At 44.8% G+C, this 17,275-nt stretch overlaps 2 protein-coding genes across 8 annotated transcripts in view; one reads left to right on the forward strand and one right to left on the reverse strand.

Annotated features, from left to right (window-relative positions):
- Positions 1–3,351, forward strand: part of LOC137304745 (neogenin-like) — a 140,949-nt gene extending 137,598 nt beyond the window's left edge. For all 7 annotated transcript variants that reach the window (XM_067973439.1, XM_067973434.1, XM_067973433.1 and 4 more), the window contains one exon: positions 1–3,351. In XM_067973439.1, the coding sequence (XP_067829540.1) occupies positions 1–26 (26 nt within the window). In that variant the 3' untranslated portion in view covers positions 27–3,351.
- The window catches only part of bbs4 (Bardet-Biedl syndrome 4), a 25,113-nt gene continuing 10,922 nt past the window's right edge, over positions 3,085–17,275 (reverse strand). The window contains exons 9-17 of the mRNA XM_067973440.1: positions 14,961–15,088; positions 14,387–14,441; positions 13,462–13,530; positions 12,868–13,020; positions 11,247–11,418; positions 9,266–9,335; positions 8,179–8,323; positions 7,520–7,730; positions 3,085–5,811 (exon numbers count right to left, since the gene is read on the reverse strand). Of these exons, the coding sequence (XP_067829541.1) occupies positions 5,705–5,811; positions 7,520–7,730; positions 8,179–8,323; positions 9,266–9,335; positions 11,247–11,418; positions 12,868–13,020; positions 13,462–13,530; positions 14,387–14,441; positions 14,961–15,088 (1,110 nt within the window). The 3' untranslated portion in view covers positions 3,085–5,704. The remainder of the gene's footprint in view (positions 5,812–7,519; positions 7,731–8,178; positions 8,324–9,265; positions 9,336–11,246; positions 11,419–12,867; positions 13,021–13,461; positions 13,531–14,386; positions 14,442–14,960; positions 15,089–17,275) is intronic.

The raw sequence follows: 17,275 nt of genomic DNA on the forward strand, positions 1-17,275 counted from the left end.
AATTATGGACCAGACGAACTGACTGAAGAGATGGCGCATCTCAAAGGGTTAATGAAGGATCTGAATGTTATCACTACAGCATAGATGCAGTCAGAATACCATCAAATTCACAAACTGAAACCAGAGCAGGTCTGCAAGGAGTATGTACAAAAGACACCCAGAGGGTCGGATACAACATAATGTGATGTGTTAAGTCTCGTGGAAACTGCCGTTGTCACGATTTCAGTCCAGTGACTTGTGGATATCGTATAATCCAATTAACGCCATGGAATCTGACGACTCTCAGCTCTGACGGACCTCTGCTGGTTTGGAAATGTACTGGAGGCACCGGTATAGTGTTCGACATTCGATATCGTCTATTTACTGCGTGTTTACGTTTTCTGATGTTATAAAAAGAATGTTGAATTGTTACTTTGGTATCCAGATGTGACATTTGACTGCCTCACCATAAGCTGGCGTGAGATGCATCAACTAATAATGTGGCTATTTCTTGCTTCCTCCGCATCACACAATGCTGTGGCATAGAGACTCTACTCTGCAACCTTCTGGTAAAACTGCCAAGTTATCTGCGTTCATCACTGTGATCTTTTAGCAAACTTCAGAATATTCCTGCTGGACTTGGCAAGTTAGCTGATTAAAGCACAATTAGGGAGAAGGAACTGGCAAGACCTATCCACAAATAACTCAAGAGGCTTAGCATGACTCAAAGCACATTGATTTAAACAAATGTGTGCAGCGGTTGACATTTTATATGAAGAATATCTTTACGTGTTCTATTGGAAAATCATTTAGCCAAAAGAAAAAAGCTAAGTAAACCCTATAGAACGGGTTCCAATTACACAACCTGCAGAAATCCTTATCGAATGGGTTTCAATTACACGGTCTTTATTAAGCCCTGTCAAATGGGATCCAATTACATAGCCAGCATTAAACCCTATAGAATGGGTTCCGATCATTGGACCCTTGATGAACGGGTTCAATTTCCCAGCCCTCGTTGAATCTTGTTGAATGAGTGGGTTCAGGTTACTGGATCCATACAATCCAGTAAATGGGTTGAGTTTACTGTACCTTCAATGGACCCGGTTGAGTGGGTTCAATTACATGACTCTTAGTTCAACCCTGTAAATTGGGTTCTGATTAGTTGACCTTGTTAATTCATGTAGAGTGAGTTCCAATTACAGGAAACTCTTTTCCTTCTCTTATTCCCCCCTCCCCATAACATCATTGTAATTGCTTCTACAGTCTTGGTTTTACTTTGTTTGTGAATATTGCTTCCTATGTACATCTCCATGAATGTTAATATAACTGTTTAAGGAAATTTATTGTAATGAATATAACTGAACAAAGCTATTGTGAAGATTTAGAAATCACCCCCCCCCCCCCACCCCGTTGTAGGCAGTAAGATCTGTTTTGCACTTTTTTCACCTTTTACAAAGAACCATTTTCTTATGGCCTGTGTTTAAACTTGGGAAAACCTCTAGTGTATCTGTAGTGTCCTCATTAGCAAAAGCAGCTTTTTGTTTTCCAAGGATGCTGAAGATGCAAATTGTTTATTAATCATGATGTAGAAACGATGCAAACTACTGTAGTTTATGTACAAAGAACTTTGCTAGTAGAATACTCTGTGGCTTTTTTTAAACTTCATGTTCTAATGTAATATTGGAATTCCAATACATTTTGTATTCAACCAGTAGGTGTGTGAATGTAGACTTTTATTCATGGTCTACACTAGCCGTGTAATGTAAAACCAAAAACCAACTTAATGCCAGTTAGTTCCTCTGATGACTTAATATATAATTGCAACACATTGTGTGGTCCAAAGTCACCAGGTTCAATTCCCTTTCTGCTCAGTTAGCTTATATCTCAGTTGGGGCACTAGAATTGATCTTGGTACCCTGGATTAGGGTGAAGGAAAAAGTATGCCTGGGTTCCTGCACCTAATCACTATCCAGAGCTTGTTTGCTGAAAAGTGCAAGTGGACAGGATCAGATGCCAATTTGATACCCTCCATGGGGAATACCTGCCAATACTTGTTCACAGGATGGCCACTGAGTGAGGTATCAGGGTTGCTGGCACCTGTAGAAATGTACCCTAATAAGGGAGATAATTGTGGAGGGGGAAGAGAAAAATTGAATGCAAGCTTTGTGCTGTAGGCCCCTGCCCACAAGGAACTGGATTGAGGCAGCCCTAACTCAATTCATTAAGGACACTTAAAGGCAGCAAAGAGAGGAGATGCTCATCCTACCCACTGAGGCTGGATTTGAGCCCAGGTCTTGAAGGTGAAGGCCAGTGTTGTAAATCCACATGCCACTGTCTCTCCCACAACCATCTATGGCAACGAATGTGGTGGCTTTCAAGGAAGGGGAAAAAACCACAGAAAACAAACAAGCATTGAAATCCAAAATCTTGCTGTTTTCTCCAGATGAACGTCCCTGGGTTAGCTACTTCACAATGCGTTAGTGCTGACTGAAACGCACGTATCCTCAGGAAACACTTTCCATATTTCTGGCCGTAATGCAGAGACCAGACGGCAATGCAACAAACCCGTTGAGAAACCACTGCAGCTCACCCAGGACCACTTGGGTTTCACACTAAAGACAAGAATAGTGTTCAATATTCCAGCCTTTTAGTCCCAGCCGAGCAGAATTAAGAGATTTTTTTTAGCCCCAAGTCTCCAGCGCTCTTTCTGCGCTGTAGTGAAAGTTAAATGCATTTGTTAAATTGAGGAGAGTCCTAGGGACATAGGGTTCAACTTCAACATTTCATCTGTTTGTTCAACACTGCACGTCACAGCCTATGCGGAGGACCAGGTCTTCTAGAGATTTTGTGTGTGCTGTTCAGACTATGGGAAAGTGTAACACATGTAGAGTAATAGATATGAGTTACATACACTGACACAGACCTGCCATGTAAATCCATTGCTACCATGGCTGTTCTGTGTTAAAATATTCATTTCTATTTCATTTGTGAGAATAGCAACTCCTGTTGCTCAGTCGAAGGGGCGATTGGTAATAGACAGCGAGTGTGTGACAATCTGATACAAGAAGGGAACAATTAGAGGAAAATAACATTACAGAGGCAACATTTTTAATTTTAGGAAATATTTATGAAGAAACTTGTATCCATTAAACCAGATCCAAATATCTGGTCCTTATCTCTGGTCCTCATCTCTCGTTTTGTAATGTTAGATAATTTGTTTTCAAAGAATGTCAAATTACATCTGGTCAGGATGGGCTCCCTGATTCGGAACCTAAAAATTTGTCCGACTTAAACATTATACTTTACAAAAATAAAATTGTAAAGACTGTCTCAAAAACTTATGAACAAAAATAAACTTATTTAAAATCACAAGTGCCTGGAACTTCCACGGTGCGGGGGAGGGGTTGTTTCGATCTCCCGGTGGAACTTCAGCAGAAGATATTGGAAATCCCGGAGAAGTAGTGTCAACAGCCGTTTCTCCAGAGTTTCCGGTGAAGCCACGGCAGACGATCATGGAACCCCTGCGGGAATTCTACCCCAAAAACATTTTCCTGGGCACAAGGGTAGTGTGAGGAATGCTGCTGATGCCAAGAGCTGCAACTTACTGGGGTCAAAGAGCACCAGACACAGATGGGCCCTGTTGATGTGTGAATCTCTCAACGGGACTTGGTGCTTTTCCTGAGAATTTAAAATTCTCAGATATGTGTTCAAATCCCTCCATGGCCTCCCCCTCGCTATCTCTGTAACCTCCTCCGAGATTGCTGCGTTCCTCCAATTCTGGTCTCTTAAACATCCCCGATTTTAATCGCTCCACCATTGGCGGCCGTGCCTTCAGCTGCCTAGGCCCTAAGCTCTGGAATTCCCTCCCCACCTCGCTCTTCTTTAAGACGTCTCCTTAAAACACCTACCATTTTGACCAAGCTTTTGGTCACCTGTCCTAATATCTCCTTATGTGGCTCGGTGTCAAATTTTGTTTGATAATGCTCCTCTGAAGTGCCTTGGGACATTATATGAATACAAGGTGCTATATAAATACAAGTTGTTGTTGATTGCATTTTTTGGATGAAACTGTCCCATAACAACAACTTGCATTTAAAACATAGAGATTGTGGCAGCTGAGAAATACGGGTATAGAGGACAAAGGCAAAGAGTAATGGCCACCTCGTGGTGTAACATTGTATGATTCCACTTAAAAATACATGTCACCACTGCAGAGTTGCAATCTTCCAAGAGAAAATGACAACTTTCCTCACAATAGCCCTTTCATTATGTTGAAAATTAAAGCTGTACAAACACAACTGATCCCAAGATATGAAGGCAATTGCATTACTACACTGCCAGAACTAGCCCCTTTACTGTACTATTGCAACCTCTGAGCAGGAGATGGAAAGTCTTATCTGACAGTGGGTGGATAATGCAGCCTTTGTACAAATATACTTCAGTTTACTGAGATGCTTTTATGGGTTGCTAACAGAAATCCCAACCTCTACAATATTCAATGCAATTGTGTATGAAATGTGACAATATGCTACCACTACACAGCTGGTCAGCTAGTACATGAAAGAGGAAAGGTAGGGTGCCCTCATTGCTCCCTCTTCCCCCACCCCCAGGTATTCTGTATTTCTGACTCCTCCCTGGGGTTCGGTTCCATGAACCTTCGATAACTTGCCCAAGTGATCATTCTCCACGTGTGAGTTTAGATGGCAAAGGCAGGCAGGTTATTCAACCAGCTGTGTCCAATCCTTTAGTCACCCAACATCTACACACACATTTTCTGGTAAAAGTTGCTGGTTACCAATAAAAAATAATAACCCAGGTGCTTTTAACATCCCCTGGCCCAGGGACCAATTGTAGCATCCCTGCACTCCCGGCCGAGATCAGCTAACAGCACTGACCACGAATTGGAACTCCCCTTCTATCACTCTCACTCACTCACCCACCCACAAGGAGGTTAGACAGTGGCCCTGAAACCCCGGGGGTTCCACCGCTCTCCTGCCATAAATCAGGTGAGACTGATGGAAACCCCAGGAAAGTGACAGCGGCTTGGTTGCACCAATACTTGGCCATTTCCTGCAGTGTGCTGGTTGCCCTGTAAGGGGGCAGAACCTCTGTCTGTCCAGGCCAGGAAGGCAGCCTGAACACCCCAAAGACTGCTGATTATTTTTAAAACAAAAATTGGCCCCCTTGCTCAAGAGGCCAGGGGGGTACTTTAAGGAAGGGGGGATACTTTAAGGAAGGGGGGATAGAGGAGAAAGAGCCCACTGCTCCCGGAGGACCAAAGAAGAAAATTCTGTGTCCTTGGGGCAGGTGGTTACTGGAGGAGCCCCAGCTAGGCCTATGCTTAGTAGGTACCCTCCCACTAACCCACAGAGGTGGTGCCCACCATTGCTGCATCCCTCAGATTTTCTGCCCCACTGTCTTATGCAAGGTTAGAGTTCTGGGTGGGACCAATCTTTCTCGTTCATGTGCTACGTGACTTGCATTTTTATTTCAGATTTCCAGCATGTGTGTTTTTTTTAAAACTCAACCCTGCTGAGAGTGTGGATATTCGAGACACAGCAGTCTTTACTCAGATGACAAAAGGTACTTTCCCCATTGTACAAACAGCACAGATCACAAAGACTGCATCTAAGAGACAGATGAGCTTAGGGTAGCGCTGTATTTTTTAAAATTGAGCTTAATGACCTATTCTAGGGATTTGACTGCAGGTAACTGAAGTCCTGCCCTATCTGGGGTCTCGCTTTCTGTTCAGGTCCTCGGTGCCTGAATCCGGACTCAGCTCTGGTTCCAAGGGTAACGAGGGAGGTTTCTGCACTCGGGTCGGGCATCCACCTGCAGTGAGAACAATTAGCAGTTAGTTCACCGTCAGGGCAACAGCACCTGGTACAAAAGAGAGAGAGAGCCCGGCAGGTAAATCAAATACAGGTTTACAGAGAAACATTAACTCGTGAGAACAGCCATGTTTGAAACACATGGACTGATCCATAAACAACAGAGACAAAAGGAGATAGACTGACCAATTCAAGAAAAACTGCATTGGAAACAAGGGTTGTCACAACACACACACGCACAATAGGAATATACACAATGGACTCTGAAAGGTACGGATGAACAGAGAGATTCAAGACTTCAAATTCATAATTTCCTGAAAGAGTAACTGCAGGTAGATTGTGTCGTAGAGTACAAGATTACAAAACATTGGTTAGGCCACACTTAGAGAACTGTGCGTAGTTTTGGGCTAAGCCATAGAGAGCATATGGTGTAAATTCACCAGGATGATGCAGGGACGGGAAACTATAGTTATGAGGAGAGACTTAAGATACTGGGACTATTCCCACTGGCGCAGAGACGGCTAAGAAGAGGTTTTTAAAATTATGAAGGGTTTTGATAGGGAAAGACTATTCCCTCTGGTTGGGGAGTCAGTGACGAGAGGTAATCAATTTAAAATCATCACAGAGTGAGGAGAGAGGTTGGGAGAAAAGTCCTTACAGAGGATTGTTGGAGTATGGGATGCTTTGCCACAAGGAGTGTTCAGTCGGAGCCCGTCGCATCTTTTGTGGGAAAATTGGATAAATATTTGTAGCAGAGAAAGATCTTGGTGTAGGATAGAGTGGGGCAGTAGGATTAATTTTGGATTGCTCTAGTAACAAACCAGAACAGATGTGATGGGTCAAATGGCCTCCTCCTGTGCTGTAAACCTTGATGGTTCACCTGCAACAGCATCTGTTGCATCACTGGCGGTCAGATCCATTTTTTCCACTATTTTAAAAGCAGAGACTGCTTTTGAATTAGAAATATCTTGTAGGTTTGATTCAAGATACCTGCAGGGGAAGGGCAAGTGCTTGAAAATGTTCCCCAAAAAACAACTTCCTACTCAGAGTATTGATGGCTTCAGTCTCAGGACTTGCGGGAACTCTCACTGCTACTCTACTAATTCACACCTATACTAGAGGGATTATAGAAGGCATTCCCCTGCAATTTTCTCCCTTTCCCTGCTGAAAGCATTGACTCTTGATGGGGCACAGTTCCACAGGCAGTCCTCCAGTTGCCGTTCTTCATGTCTGAGGCCAGACAATGAGGGCTGACAGGCTATTTGACAGTGGAAAGCATCAGATCCATATCACGTGAACTTTCCAGAAAGCAGATCACTGAACAGCGAGCAAAAGCAGAAACCCTTGCTGATTTTTCCCTTTCCTAGACCAGGGGCACTGAGGTTAATTGTAGCACTGCATCTGTTGCTCCACTACAGATAACTAGATTTTATACGGTAAAGATAACAGTTTCTTGCTGTTTACTTGTGTAAGCATGAGCCAACACACAAACATTTATATTTAAATGCATGCAATTACACTCAGGAAACTTGTCATTATTCACTTGGACTATCAGAACTAAGAGCCATAAATGACTAGGGCATTCTGTATTTGAAAGAAATATGTAACAACTTGTTACTGTTAAGAAACTATCACTATTTCCCCAAATACAGCTTTGTATGAGCAGTAACTGTTCCTCGGAGTTCAGAGTTCACTGAGCTGCTTCTTACCTGCAGAGAGTTGCATGGTCTTGCTGTACCCTGCAGCTGACGACATAGCCTGGCCCAGAGCCTGGTTCGAGCCCAGGGGTTGCTGGTTTGTGGTGAATTTGCTGGATGGCATTGGACGCTGTCTTGCTTTGGAATCCTTTGCTGGTTTTGTCCAGACCAGATTCTCCCCGACCTGAAGGGCTGCTCCAATCTTCTGAGCCATGTCTATCAGCTAGGAGCAACGGAAGGAGGCATCAGTCACTCAGCTTCATCTCTCAGATTCTACCGGGTAACATTCAGCACTGGATTGAAGGGGTCATTCTATGAAACTGCACATTACTGGAATGAAAATCACGAGGAGTGCTGCTCCTGACAGGCTCCCGGACGGGGGAGGTGACAGGAGGGGTGAGGCTTCCCAATGGGAGCACAAATTCATAAAATTACCTTTATACACATTTAAAAATGTCACACAAAATGAATATCTGCATGAGTTAGAGAAGTGCAATACAGTTCCAATAAAGTTAATATATAAAAACATCTTTTTGTTCTAACACTAATGGCTCTCCTGTGGCAGTGCTTGGGTAGGTTCAGTCTACCAAGGGGTTGGGTTTTATGATTTGACTTGCAATAAGCTGATAACACTTGTGTCATTTATAAAGCATAGGACATTGTTGAAGTACCTCTGGATCGAACTCCACCGAGCTACTGCTGTCCTTCAGTTTGTTGACCTTCTTCTCCATCTCCTGATACTGATGCAGAGCTCCCTTTTTGTCCCCTTGGTTGTACAGTAATACGGAATAGTTTAAGTTTACCAGTGGGTTTGACCTGCAGAAGAAAGAGAGGTTGACTTTCCCAGCAAAAGACTACACTGCTTCTCATCAGGGTCGATGTGAAAGCTCAATGTAAAAAGGCATCCATTTTAGAGAGGAGAACAGATATTAAAATGGTGAATAAAAGGTATTTGCATTAACCTTACAAAACCTGGCTCAGCCCCAATGACACAGCTGGGAAAGGCAGTATGTAAGTGAGCTGTACACTCCAGAAGGTGCCAGGCTTGATTCCCAGTCTCACAGTCAGAGCTGCAGGGGTCCACAGTTAGCCTCAGTCCCTGTGAGTTAGGGGAGGGGGGATTCCCTCTCATGATCAGCAATGAGTGCCCCCGGCTGAAAAGTGCATGTCAAGTGAGGACAGGGTCAGGCTCAGCCGTGATGCCCTGCATGGTTCAATAGTCTGCCAACACTCACCTCAGGAAGAATAGCCACTTGGGGGTGAGGTCGTGGCGGGTAGCCGATTCCTTTGGAACCCGTACTCTATTAAGAGTCAGTGCCCTTAGGAGACAAGGGGAGAAGATTGGCTGAAGAAAAAGCCCACTTCACTGAGGTAAAAGCAGCCCATTAGCTTCACATTACTGTGCCAACAACAGTGTATATGGGAAACTAGCGAAAGCAACGTGGAGAAAAACTGGTTTGTTCATCCCCTGTGAACAGCAAAACACAAGATAAGAGTAGAAGCCCCATCTGTTGCCAGAGGATGGAGTCCTGACCCCAGCCTGGAGCAGAATCATCAAATAAAATCTGTGTTAGTGCTCTGGAAAGGAAAGGAGAAAATACTGTTCACAAATCGCAGAAAGGCCACCTCCGATCCAATAACCATGGCACAGAAAGGAAGTCTTGTCTTCAGCACTTTGGCAGAACATTTCACACAGGATCCACACCAATTGTCACTGAATCTTTAATATTCATCACCATGTGCCCCACTTATACTCACTGGTCAAAGCTCACTGCTTGCTCATAGGATCTCTTTGCGTTGTCAGGATCCTCCAGGTTTGTTAACGCCACTGTAACAGCAAGAAGTGAACTTAATAGAATCATAGTATTCACAAGGATGGCCTTTCCCTCCATGAGTTCACCCCACCCAAGCTGTGACCTCCTCCACCCTTCTGCTCCGTCCCAAGCCTTTTATTCCTCTAACTCTGACCTGTGCATCGCTTCTGTCCGCTCCACCATCAGGGTCAGAGTTCCGAGTCACCTGGGCCCTACTCTCTGCAACCCCTTCCTCAAACCCCTCTCTCTCCATCTTCACACATCTTCTGAAAACCTACCCATTTCTCCATGCATTTGGTCTTCTCTCATACCTCTTCACTTACGCTCGGTGTCCATTTTAACTCCTCTGTGAAGTGCCTTTGGATGTTTTTCTCTGTTAAAGGGGGCTGTATAAACGCAGGGTGATGGTTATTGTAAGCACATCACATTTCCCGTTCTCTGATACAGATACTGTTGTGCCTCACCCCAGCAGCGTCACACTGGGACTGTCACAAATAACGCAGCATTGGCGTTTATTGATTCGCACACATTTAGAAAACATCAGTCTCAAAGTTTATTTCTAATTAATGGTTTAAATAATTGCAACAGTCTCCGAAGATTCAATGACTTTCTCCCTGGTCTGGATAGCAACTACTTAAACCCAGCATCATTAGACTCTAGGAAATATAAAATCAGGAGTATCACAGTATACTCAATGTCCAGTTTATTACAGTACTGGTTCTTGGGTTCTAGGGGTTGTGGGACTATTGGAGACCACTGAACCAACAATTCACGATCTCCGACTGAGGGGGATCAGATTGCAGTGGTGCCCAATCCATTCTCTACCCTGTTTCTCTTTCTCAGGTGCTGCCTGACCCAGGGTTTATTTCCAGCACTTCCTGGCCTTTTTGTTGTTTTAGATTTCTATGTTTGAGGATTTTCTTTTTAACCCCCACCAGTCCACTCTGGGTTAGGATTGTGACATGGATAACAAAACCAGAATCCAGTTCATTCTGTTCTGGTTCAGTATAGGATCCCAGAGTGCACAGTCGGAAAGTCAACCAATCCATTCTGGGCCAGGTATCAAGTCATGTACTAACCCAATCCAGTCTGAGTTAGGACTGGGTACCAGTACGCTCATTGAGAACTGATCTACTCCATTCTCACTGAATTCAGCAGCAAGATTGCAAAATGGAACTCTACCCTGTCGCACATCAACTCAGCAATCGGATGTGGAAACTCAATCACCTGAGGCAAGACTACACACCTGGATATTCAGTTGAATGGTCAGAGCTGAAATGCCTGTCTGGATCCTCACGGTGAGCTTAAGGTGTGAGGGGTTTAGATCTTCCCTAGGGTGCAACTGATTACTGTTACAGTGCAGCTCAGTGATAGGGGGTTTCATAAATCTATCTGGTGCTCCTCCCCCGGGGGGGGGGGGGGGGGGGTTGCCAGAGAGCACAAGGTTCGATCTGCAGGCTGTGCAAAGTTAGCTGATCACAACTGGGTAAGTGTGCTACAAATGGCCACGTGACCCTGGATTAGGAGGAAAAGATAAATCCGGCAATGGTTCTACTCGAATTGTTGCCCAGCAGCCCATGATGGCCATGATGGGACCTTAAGCACACGGTCGAATTTGCTTGTGATGCAACAGTAGTAGGATAGCCTGCTGACCGACTGACAACACACACACACACACACACATACACGAGTGGGCCCTTGGGTAAAGGAGCAGGTAGTATTCTGTGCCCATGGGATCATTCCCCGCAAGAAGCCAATGCTTCCAGGAGAGGAGGGGAGGGGGGAGCGTGTGGTGAGACAGCCAGGTCTCCATAGCTTCAGTGTTGGTGTGCTCATTCTCTGGTTGAAGGTGTGAATGTTGGGAAGAGCCGATGGCCGTGTTTGATCAAACGCTGTCAGTTCACTGGACTGGTGTCCACACTCACCAGCCAGCAGCATGTATAACTCGCCCATCTTCGGCTGTATGTTGATGGCAGCGCTCAGGAAGTGGAATGCTGATGCGTATTGCTGCATTGTAAGATGCACCAAGCCCAGGTTATACAGAATCTTCCAATCAAAGGGAGCCAGGTAGTTGGCTCGCTTCAAACAGCTGATAGCCTGGAGGAACGTAAACAGCAAAACAGACATTCAGTTACAATGTGAAGGTTTATCATTTCAGAGATGCTTTATGGTTCCAATCATTAATTGTATTGTAACAATGACCAAAATAGTTTCTGAATTGAGTACTATACAAGGATAAAAAATCCAGGGGGAGGATGGAGGAAGAGGGGATTGCAATGGACACTGGTTATTGACCGCTGGGACCTGCATTCCAATCCAGTCCAGACTGATGGGATGAGGATCATCTCTGTCAACTGGCTGCCAATGTCCTACATGAAGTGAGTTTCGGCAGTACCATCTCAGTTCCTAGTTGGTCTCTAATTTTGGCACTAAATTGGCAATCTCACAGAGAGGCTACAGGATAACTCGTGAGAGCAAATGAGAAATGTCACACTGGTGCAGAAGAGGGTGCCACCAAGGGACCCTCACTAACAGAGTATAAAGGGACCTTTATTCGGTATCTAACCCATGCTGTACCTATCCTGGGAGTGTTTGATGGGGCAATGTAGAGGGAGCTTTACTCTGTATCTAACTCATGCTGTACCTGCCCTGGGAGTGTTTGATGGGACAGAGTAAATGGAGTTTTACTCTGTATCTAACCCATGCTGTACTTGCCCTGTAAGAGCTTAACACTGGTGCATAAGTTCAGCAGCTACATTGAGCTCTGCACACTGGTGATTAAGGCATCCTATGCCCTCCACTCTCATACTTGTTCCTTTCCAGTATGAATGTTGATTGAACAGGTCAGTAATAAAGCAGTTACTGTATTTTCACTGCAGTACCATTAATATTCTTCCTCTAAGCACAGTAGTTGCTACTGTTTAAAGTCAGTTATATTCCAGGCCTGCCCCTGGCACAACCGATTCTCCCGATTATGAATGTCTGGCTTTTCAGGAGGGATAAGGCCGGCTAGACTGTGTTCTCTTGGTTTTTGCTGAGAATACCAGTACAGTTCAGTCGCCCCAGGACTGATAAATATGCGGGTCCCTTTGCTGTGAGGAAGCTCCCACTATGGAGAGGCACGTGACAGTAAGCTGGGTGCCAAGAGCTAGACTCTGTACTGAGTACCCACTCTGCTGATGTTAACCTGAGGCACTTCCTGTTCATTTGCCAGATTCCAATAGGGAAGTATACCTCCTGCAAGCCGACGGCAGGTAGTGAGGACAGTTGCGGCATGTGTACTTGTGACCAGTAAGGAGTGACTCTGTCTAACTGCCGGGTGCACCTTGGTCACGTAATGTGGATCCAGGAGACAACAGACAGATCTGAATCTATCAGGAGACAGAAAGGCCCAACTACATGACCGCCATCAGCAGGAGATTTAGTTAACAGGATCACTGCTCTCAGTTACAGACAGGGGCAAACAGTTTCACAAAAGCCAGATGTTTATAGTTCACTAATTCTGAGAGCTACACACTAACTTTGGGCATTACCCTTTATACTCACTGCTACATATTTCTTCTTGCCAAAGAAGCACATTCCAATGTTGTTCCACAGGGGCGGGCTCTCGGGAATGGCATGTGCTGCTATTCTGTACTTGCTCAGCGCAACATCAAAGTCACTGTGAGTTTGCATCATACTGCCCGCAGCCAGGACAGCCTGAGTAAAACAACCGGAAAATCAGAACACAACAATGAAAATGGGCCTAGAATCATGTCTGTACGCACCTCCAAGCGATACAACAGATCGAGAACCTAACGCCACAAATTTATTGTACATTAGAGCCTTAACCATCCTGATCAAACAGGAAATGATAACCCTTACCCTGCTGAATAAACTGCAACTCTGCACAGTTACATAATGATAACAACTCCACAGTTATACAGTGACCAACCCTTACCCTGCTGAATAAGCAGAAATTCTGTACAGCCACACAGCAAGGTATTCCATGTGCAGATTTCTGCTTATTAGGATAAGGAATGTTGAACACAAATCAGTTAAGCAAATATGTCTTTTGAATAATTAAATTGGAGTCTGTTAATTGATTAAATCTTATGAAGTTTCACAGCATGTTCTATCCAAACAGGTTATGGTTAGTACCTTGTAATTGTTGGGGTTGTAGGTAAGTGCGTTTCCTAGATGCTCAAAGGCTTTCTGGTATACTCCGAGCTGAAAGCCAGAAACACATGGCATTGTTGGTTCCCATTCTTACAGAAAGTCTTAATCTTATTATGTATAAACAAACAATGTGATCCCAGGACCCAGCTCGCACTGGGCCTGTGCAGAATAGCGAAGAGACAACTGACATCATCAGAACAAAGCCAGCATCAAATAGGAGATTTATAAGAGCAGCAAAATCATTCACAACCAGAGTGAGAAGAGGGCTCCGTGTTTAAACCCACTGGGAGAGGACACACTTTGCAAGCTCCATGTGTAAAACCACTGGGAGGGGACACACTTTGCAAGCTCCATGTGTAAAACTACTGGGAGAGGACACACACTGCGAGCTCCGTGTGTAAACACACTGGGAGAGGACACACACTGCGAGCTCTGTGTGTAAACACATTGGGAGAGGACACACACTGCGAGCTCTGTGTGTAAACACATTGGGAGAGGACACACACTGCGAGCTCCGTGTGTAAACACACTGGGAGAGGACACACACTGCGAGCTCCATGTGTAAACACACTGGGAGAGGACACACATTGTCAGCTCCGTGTGTAAACACACTGGGAGAGGACACACATTGTCAGCTCCGTATGTAAACACACCGAGTCCTGATAACCAGGGGCATGTATGGTGATGAATAAGTCAAATTCCATTATTATTACTTGGATTCTGGGATTTTCCCCAGTGTTTTGGGGATTATATTCTGCGATTCCATCCATAGTTCTATGAAAAACACAAACCAGTAGCCTTAATGATAATGTATCCCTTTAGAATGGTTAGTTACAGGAGATAAAGAGAGTTGGAACCGGCCATCCCCATTACACGGCCCCGTTTGTGACACAGGCTGTAACATTACCTGCAGGTACAGTAACCCCAGAGTAGTCAGGAGCTCGGCATTTTCAGGAGAAAACCTACAAGAAGGAAACAAATGGCGATGTTAAGGATTCTGCTTCAGTACTTTGGTTATTTTACTGGCTTTCCCCCAAGTGATGCTCCAGGACAAATTCAATTTCTCTCCAAGTGATTTGGTGGTTTTAGTAAAACACAGATTACTGATTCTTCCGACTCCCCCTCACTGTACCCCCCGCCACACAAATCGGTAAACAGCCTTTAGCCACCACACTTTGTACTCCTGAATTCTCTCCCAAACCTCTCCGTCTTGCTGCTTCTCTCCAAATCCTCAGGACCTCCTCAAAACCTACTCCTGTGACTGCGCCTTGGGTCATCTCGTTGAGCATCTCCCCCAATTACTGCTCAGTGTCCACTGCTCCCACTGCAAAGCGCTTTGGGACGTTTCTTTACGTAAAACGCACTGAATAAATGTAAGTGATTGTGTGGCTAATGGTCCTTCTCTAAATATTCATCACACAGCGTTCAGTACTCCCTGCACTTTTATTTAACTTTGTAAAAGAGTAAGGTACAATACTCACTCTACTGCCTTCTTATAAGTTTCAATAGCTTTTTCAGTATTGCCCTCCAGCAGGTGCAGTTTGCCAAGCACAATGAAGGTCAGGTCGTGCTTGCTGTTTTGTAAAGCACAGTTCAGTTGATCCTTGGCCTGGGAAGTAAACACAAGTTGTCACAGCAACTCTGGTACAGTCTGGGTTCAATTATTTGGGTTAAGAGAGGCACTGCCTTCAGCTCTGAAATCAGGCTCTGGAATACTAGCATGCCAACGCCTAACATATTCAACAGCAAAGAGGCACAAATCCTCCAGCCTTAATCGTAACTTGTTCCTTTGATGTCGGGATGAGCCTCTATGCACCACATCCATGGCTTAAATATTCCACTTATGCATTGGTGATCAAAACTGAAATCAGTGCTCAAGTTCCGCTGTGTATACACACCATAGTTTTAGGATAACATCCTCTGATTTATCCTCTACTAATCTAACAATATAATTAGATCCCCAATAACTAGACTGAGCATCCTTCCTTGCCACATCATTAGTATATTGGCCCAAAGGGAAAAAACTCATTATCACTATTCATTTTCCTATCCAGTACTGAACACGGATTCTGTGGGGACCCTCCATCTGTGACACACCGGCTGGTTATACAATATACAGTGCTGGCTTGGCTGTAATCCAATACCCAAGATATTAAGAATGTAAAAGCAGCAGCTTTTCTAGCTCAGCCTCCCGTTCGGGTCGAGCTCAGACCACTCATCGCCGTCCCGTCCTGGAGGTAAAGCCTGTGCGTCTCTATTACATGGCGATGACGGAAGCTGTCCAGTTCCTATCCTTGCTCTAGGTGGCAGTGTAGTCCATAAGTTAACTCAGTCTAAAGTACCTTCTCTTTAAATAAGCCGTCAGATTTTAGAGCTTTCCCGTTAATTATCCCTGGAAAAATGAATTCCTAGACTAGGATTAAACTGACAAACCTAAACATCACTGCCCCCACACTGCGGTTCCAGTGTGACCCATGCAGTCACTATCAGCTATTCATACAGACGGGCAGCACTGTCAGTCTGAGTCAAATACCAACAAAGTTACACAGGGCAAGACACGCTGAACATACAGCTAATGATGCACGGGAACTTATCATTATAGTTTGTCTGGGTTTCCACCTGCGGGCCCGGTGCCAGCTTGATATATTTATATAGCGCCTTGGGATGTTTTACGATGTTAAAGATGCTATATAAAGGCAAGTTGTTGTTGGGGCGGGAGGGAGGGAGGCGGTGAGAGAGAAAAAGAGAAATCATCTGGGCACTAGGAACATAGCAACAGGAGGAGGCCATTAAGCCCCTAGAGCCTGTTCCACCAATCTGTTAGATCAGGACTGATAAGTATTTCAACACAATTTACCCTCCTTTGCTCCAGATCCCTTGATACCCTTACCCAACAAAAATCTATCAATCTCAGTCGTGAAAGCTCTAATTGACCCCCAGCATCCACAGCCTTTTGGAGGAGAGGGTTCCAGAATTCCACCACCCTTTGTGTGAAAAAGTACCCCCTGATTTCCCTCCTAAATGGCCTAGCTCTAATTTTATTATACCCTTGTTCTGGATTCCCCCACCAGAGGAAATAGTTTCTCTCTATCTCACTTATCGAATTCCTTTATCATTTTAAACACCTTGATTAGGTCAGCCCTCAACCGTTTAAACTAAAGGTAATACAAACCAAGTTAATGCAAAGGGAGCTTTACTCCTTATCTAACCCGTGCTGTACCTGCCCTGAGAGTGTTTGATGGGGCAGTATAGAGGGAGCTTTACTCTGTATCTAAACCATGCTGTACCTGCCCTGAGAGTGTTTGATGGGACAGTGTAGTGGGAGCTTTACTCTGTATCTAAACCGTGCTGCCCTGAGAGTGTTTGATGGGGCAGTATAGAGGGAGCTTTACTCTGTATCTAAACCATGCTGTACCTGCCCTGAGAGTGTTTGATGGGACAGTGTAGTGGGAGCTTTACTCTGTATCTAAACCGTGCTGCCCTGAGAGTGTTTGATGGGGCAGTATAGAGGGAGCTTTACTCTGTATCTAAACCATGCTGTACCTGCCCTGAGAGTGTTTGATGGGACAGTGTAGTGGGAGCTTTACTCTGTATCTAAACCGTGCTGCCCTGGGAGTGTTTGATGGGACAGTGTAGAGGGAGCTTTACTCTGTATCTAAACCATACTGTACCTGCCCTGAGAGTGTATGATGGGACAGTGTAGAGGGAGCTTTACTCTGTATCTAAACCGTGCTGTACCTGCCCTGGGAGTGTTTGATGGGACAGTGTAGAGGGAGCTTTACTCTGTATCTAACCC

Source organism: Heptranchias perlo, chromosome 38 (assembly GCF_035084215.1).
Source record: "Heptranchias perlo isolate sHepPer1 chromosome 38, sHepPer1.hap1, whole genome shotgun sequence".
Lineage (NCBI taxonomy): Eukaryota > Metazoa > Chordata > Chondrichthyes > Hexanchiformes > Hexanchidae > Heptranchias > Heptranchias perlo.